This window comes from Mustela putorius, unplaced genomic scaffold, assembly GCF_011764305.1.
Source record: "Mustela putorius furo isolate JIRA1106 unplaced genomic scaffold, ASM1176430v1.1 tig00003845_pilon_pilon_pilon, whole genome shotgun sequence".
NCBI lineage: Eukaryota > Metazoa > Chordata > Mammalia > Carnivora > Mustelidae > Mustela > Mustela putorius.
The window spans coordinates 54,021,268-54,027,267 of record NW_025421998.1 but is presented as its reverse complement, the minus strand read 5'-3'; the positions used below and the strand labels follow the sequence as shown (position 1 = coordinate 54,027,267).

The 6,000-nt window shown below is 47.6% G+C and overlaps 1 protein-coding gene across 2 annotated transcripts in view; it reads left to right on the top strand.

Annotated features, from left to right (window-relative positions):
- Nucleotides 1-274: 274 nt before the first annotated feature.
- RAPGEF5 (Rap guanine nucleotide exchange factor 5) overlaps nucleotides 275-6,000 on the top strand; it is a 223,277-nt gene continuing 217,551 nt past the window's right edge. The window contains exon 1 of one of the 2 annotated variants that reach the window (XM_004743361.3): nucleotides 275-642. In XM_004743361.3, coding sequence (XP_004743418.2) covers nucleotides 412-642 — 231 coding nt within the window. In that variant the 5' untranslated portion in view covers nucleotides 275-411. The remainder of the gene's footprint in view (nucleotides 643-6,000) is intronic. The other variant, XM_013051672.2, reaches the window with a different exon arrangement.

The following is a 6,000-nucleotide window of genomic DNA, read 5'->3' as shown; positions in this document are numbered from 1 at the left end:
GAAGGAGACTCTTCAGCCTCAAGGAAATTGGGGGTGGGGGTGGGATGGGCAGTAGAGTGGGTTGGTGGAGGATTCTGGGAATCCCGCACCTGTGGATGAGCGGGTGCCCAAGGTGTCCCACCCTCTTCCTCTTGGGTTCCGGGAGTGGCTGAGGGGGGCCCGGCCGCGGGCGGAGGTGAGCCACCGGAGGGGGCGGGGCGGGGCGGGGCCCGGCGCACCTGGGCGGAGAGGGGGAGGTGCGCGGGGCCGAGCCTGCCGGGGGCCGCGGCGCGCGCCAATGGGCAGCGGCTGGCAGCGCGCCCCGTGCCCGAGCCGCAGTCGCGCCCTCTCGCTGCCTGGCGAAGGCGCGGACGGCGCGCGGAGGCGAGCGCGGGGGAGACGAGCTGCCGGCGCCGCAGCCGCCGTCAGGGCATGAGGATGGCCGTGGGCTCCGTGAAGATGCAGCCGCCGTGCGAGAGCCCGGCCCTGGCCGCGGCGGCGGCCGTGGCGGCAGCGGACGGCGCCCTGCGCCGCAGCCCCAGTGCCCGGGAGCAGGAGCGCGAACAGCCGCTGGCGCCGCCACGGCCGCGGCTGAGGGACCTGCCGGCGCTGCTGCGGAGCGGGCTCACGCTGCGGAGGAAGCGGAGCGCCGCCGGGGCCCGGGTGAGTGGCCCGGACCCGTCCGGCCCGAGTGGGCACGGGCGGCGCGCACGTGGAGCCTGCGCCCACCCTCCTGGGCCGCAGAGGGGGTACCTGGAAGTTGGGGAGGTGGCGGAAGGGGCGCCCTCGTGCGGGGTCCCGGGAAGGCGGGGTCCAGGGGGGTGCCCCCACTGGTGAGCAATGGTTTCCCCTTCCCTCAGATGCCCCTGACTTAACCCGGGGCACCTGGATTTGGAGCGGCGGACCGTGGGCATCCCCGGAAGGAGGGCCGTTTGCCCCTCCCCAGAGGGGAAGCTGCAGGTGTCCCGGACCTAACTGTCGGCCAGCCCTGTCTCGGCAGCAAGCCTCAGGCCCCACAAACGGGAGCCCAGTTTTCAGGAGGTGTGAGACGCGTGAGCTTGTTTGGAACGCCCCGTGGCAAGCTTCGGGCGTCGGGTCTGGTTCTGACCGCCGCTGCCACCACCGCCACTGACGAAGTGGAGACACAGGAGTTGGAAGTTCCCCGGGCGAGCTTCTAGCTCCTGGGTTCTGGAGTCTCCAGCACTTGGTACTTGGTGACGCCCCCTTGAGCGGGAGGGTGCACACCCTCCACCCCGCCAAATCTTAAATATTGACTTCCTGATGGTGTGTTCAGATATGATTTCCTGGTGAGGGAGTGTCCCTGGTTGTGCCTCTAAGTGCATTTAATGGCCTGAGCAGGTCGGACATGTTTTGTTTGTGAAGCGGGATGGCTGCTGATTTTCTCCTGGGACCTTTCACAGGCCGCGCAGGAGACTGCTCTGGGACCTCAGGCCAAGGGCCAGACCCTTGGATTTCCCTGCCCACCAGGGCTTTGGGGCAAACTTTGGTAGATTCTACAAAGTTCTTTAGAATTTGTCACCATTAAGCAGGCTTTGCTGAGAAGCTGCAACAAAATGGACTTTGGGGGAGGGGGCTGTAATAAATTGAAGTCTTGGTTGCTTGCTTTAAAAGAAGACCTTACTGGAGGACTGTGGGCCCTTACAAAGATAGGCTTGTAGAAACGTGAGTGTTGGGGAAAAACATTTGTTTGGTGTGGCTTCCTTGGGCAAGAAGGGTATGAATTGGTATAGGTCTTCAGCCTTCCCAGGTTGTGTTTCTCCTCTTCCTTCCAATGTAGGGATGGCTGGGCATGACATGATCTGCCTCAGAAGGATATTCCAAGGATTAGCTGGATGTAGAACTTCTTAAAGTCCATGACCAGCGGAGTAAAGGAATTGCCCACAAGTGACCTTAACGTGCGGCATACAGATTGTCTGCAAAGAAAGTGAGATGTCCAAAGATGTGATAGCTAAATAAACACAAGAACCAGAGTTGTAGACTTTGCAAGAATCTGGGGAAAAGTAGGTCAAATCGAGTTCCTATTATCCTTGACAGTTACTTTTTCATGGCACAGAATACTGAAGACATGAGGGCAGCCAGGCAATCTGTGATGGGAATTGCTGAAGGTTTCTGTATAAATAGATCTGTGTGTTCATCTGCATAAAGGCTTGTGTTTCTTGCTGCCTGGGATGATGATGTGTGCCTTGCCAATGTACAAATTTGCTCTTCTTAATTATTCTGAATGTGGTTACTTCAAATAATACATACTTCATTAACCCTTCTTTGATCCTAATACTGTATTCCTTTGGGACATTCCAAATACATTTTGTAAGTACATGGCCAATTTTTTTTATTGGGGGAAAGATTGTCAAATTTTCCAATGTTGGAAACCCATACTTTTCAACTATTTCCCCTTCCTTTGGCTTTGGAACCACCTTTGTGATTTTGGACCCTTCCTTAACAGAGATAGGAAGCGTTTGAAAGAAATTAAAAAATAACAACAACAGGTGGAATATGTACCTGTATTAGTCTGCTCAGGATGCTGTAACAGAATGCCATACACTGGGTGGCTTAAACAGTAGAAATTTATTTTCTCACACTTCTGGAGGCTTGACAGTCCAAGATCAATGTGCCGCAGACTTAGTTTCTGATGAGAGCTCTCTTCCTGGCTTGCCTTCTCACTATACCCTCACATGGCCATTCCTCAATGCACATGGATGGAAAGAGAGATCTCCCTCTCTTCCTTTTCTTGTAACTCCACTAATTCCATCATGGAGGCCCCAGCCTCATGACCAAGTCTACCTCTGAGTACCTCCCAAAGGCTCCCTCTCCAAATACCACCACAGTAGAGGGTAGAGCTGCAAATTATGAATTTTGAAGGAACGCAGACATTTAGTCCATAACAGAAGGGTTACATAGGAAAGAGAAAAATAGGTGAAGTGTGTACCAAACTAGCTGGTGACCTGTGAGCATCTGGGGTTACCTGGTTAGCCCTTTAATTAGACCAGTGGTGCTTGTGCAAACAATCATGGCTTAGATCCCTCTGTGGACTTTTAGTTTTATATTATATGGCCTGCACCTCCAGATTATAGCTGAGTGATTATGGGAACAAATAAACACAAATTTATTACCACTGGTTAAAAAGAAAAAAAAAAGCAGCTCTAGGTATTACACAAGTTGGTAAGAAGGTTTGCAATTTCTGTATTGACCAAGATTTAATTTAGGAATACGTGTGGCACTTGTCCATGCTGCCTTGGGCTCTCACAAATCTGGACAATCAGACATCTACTGTCATCAAGTAAGCTCTTTGTAGGTTGTGTTGCCCAACCCAGGTGCCTTGTAGGCTGTCCATTACTGGGAAAAATTAAGCTGACATTTGGTTAATACTGCAGAACTCCTGTGTGCCTTGGTGTAGTCACTTCCAATCATACTGAATTCAAAATGCAAACTGATTAAGACTCTGCACTCTTTGGGCTAAGTGGGGAATGACCACGTTTCACTTGGTGGGAGTACCCTAGCTACCTCCTAAAAGAGTGCTAAGATAGGGCACAGCTTGAATTTCCACCAAAACCCTTTAGTCATTCTTTAATAAAAGCTGTGTTGTGGAGATTATGAGAAATAGTGTGATAAACACTTAGCCTTCAACACTTTCTAACATTTTGCCAGTCTTGTTTCATTATTTCTCTTCCCCACTTTTTTTTTTTTGTGGGGGCTGGTATATTTTAAGGCAAAATCCTAAATATCCTATTATCTCACTCATAAAGGTGTTTGTTTACATCTCTGATAAGGACTTTTTTCTTTGAAAACAAAACCAAAAACCAAACCCAATGACTTCTGTATGTTTTTCATGCCTAAAAATAGTAACAATTATTTATTTGAGAGAGGGAGACAAAATGAGCAGGGGCAGGACAGAGGGAGAGGGGGAAACAGACTCCCTGCTGAGCAGGGAACCTCAGACATGGGGCGCAATCCCAGGACCGCTGGATCATGACCTGAGCCAAAGGAAGATGCTTAATCGACTGAGCCACCCAGGTGTCCCTTAACAATGACTTCTTAATATGATTCCCGTATTCACATATTCTCAAAGATCTCTTTTTACTTATGATTTGTCAGAATCAGGAACGAAACAAGGTCCATACATTGTATTTGGTTGTTAGGGTTTTTTTTTTGTTTTTTGTTTTTTAATATTAATACTTTTTAAAAAAGATTTTATTTATTTATTTGACAGAGAGATAGAGAGCACAAGTAGGCAGAGAGGCAGGCAGAGGGAGAGGGAGAAGCAGGCTCTCCGCTGAGCTGGGAGCCTGATGTGGGACTTGATCCCAGGACCCTGGTATCATGACCTGAGCCCAAGGCAGCCACTTAACTGACTGAGCCACCCAACTGACTGAGCTACCCAGGCGCCCTTGGTTGTTAGGTTTTTAAATCTATATTATTTTATAATAGTCCTCCTTACCTACTTTTTTCATGCCATTGATTTGATGGAGAAAGAGTGTACAGGTCATTTGTCTGGTAGAATGGTCCAATTTCTGGGCTAATTTCTCACTTGTGTCATTTAGCTTCTTTCTCCATTCCCATGTCTCCTATAATACAGCAGTTAGAATTGAGGCCTGATTAGGTTTAGGTTCAGAGGCAAGCATACTTTGTAGGTGGTGCTGTTAAAATCTGTTGTATCACAACCACAAGACATGTGATGTCTGCCTGTGTCTCTTTTTGAGATGTTAGGATTGATTAGTGGGTTCTTACCTTTCTACCTTTCACCTAATGACTGTAACATCCATAGATGGTTGTAGCCTAGATCCATTTCATTAGGGATTGCAAAATGGTGATGATCGAAATCTATCATTTCTCTTGCATTTATTATTTGGGTATTCTATCTGTAAAGGACTTACCCTCATGAACTGTTTGGGTCTCTTGAAATTCGGATTGTGTAGGAAAAACAAGGAAGGGCCTAATTTTTTTCCTTTTATCAATTTTCTGAGGAATGATTTGGTACTCTAACAGTCTCCCATGATAATCAGTGAGTTTTCTTTTTTTAAGTATTATAAGAATTTGTGGATCTCAAATTGTGTTTCAATCCATTGCAGTCAATATTCTTTTGGACCCACAAGTTGTCCTTATCAACTCTATACTTTTTACGAGACCCCAGTAGTCTCTGATACCTTCCTTGCTTTCTGGCACAAGGTACTTTAAGCTTACCTTGTCCATTTCCTGCTCCAGACCTGAAATCAGCCATTTTCCCCAAAGAGCACTAATTCTTTTTACTAAAAACTGTTCATTTTACTCCAACCTTTGCCTCTCTTGGTGGTTACGTTACTTCTTACCTTGGTCTTAGGCCTTCCATCTTAAGTTTTTTATTTCTTCTTAAATTCGTCTCATCAGCTGCTTCTGAGACTATCATATTCTCCCTCTAATAAAATAGCTGGTAACTACCATTCCCTCTTTCTATATATACTGTCAAATTGCTGGGACTGACTTATTTTGGGCTTTGGCGGCTGTGATCTTTTCTGCAGTGTTCTACCAGTTTCTTCTTCTCTTCAAAATCTGTTTTATTTACAGCAGACAGAATGATTCAGCAGTTGCGCCAAATTGTTCACCAAACGGTGACAGTCCGCTTTTGGATTCGTCTCCTCTCCCCTGATTTCTTCTCGCTCAGGCAGGGTCCCTGAGGCATGGCAGGTGCCCTTCCAACTTAAGAAATTGGAAGAACAGCTAGTGGCTCTCTGCATGAGGTTCTCTCTTTTTCATTTGTAGTCTCTACCCGCATGATTCCCTCTCAAAAATGAACAAGGTAGCCTGTTTCCTTTTTCCAAGCTGGAGTGTTTTAGGGGTGAGTTAACACCCTCCCCTGCTGGAACTAAGACCTTATTGATTGGGAAATACATACTGCTTCAAGTTGTACCAGTATGCCCAATTTATAGTCATTTTGTAAACATATTTCACAGGCAAAGCATGTAATTTTAATTCATTCTTTGTATTTAAATTCAAATCAGTGGCTAACAGCTCATAGCACTTAAGATT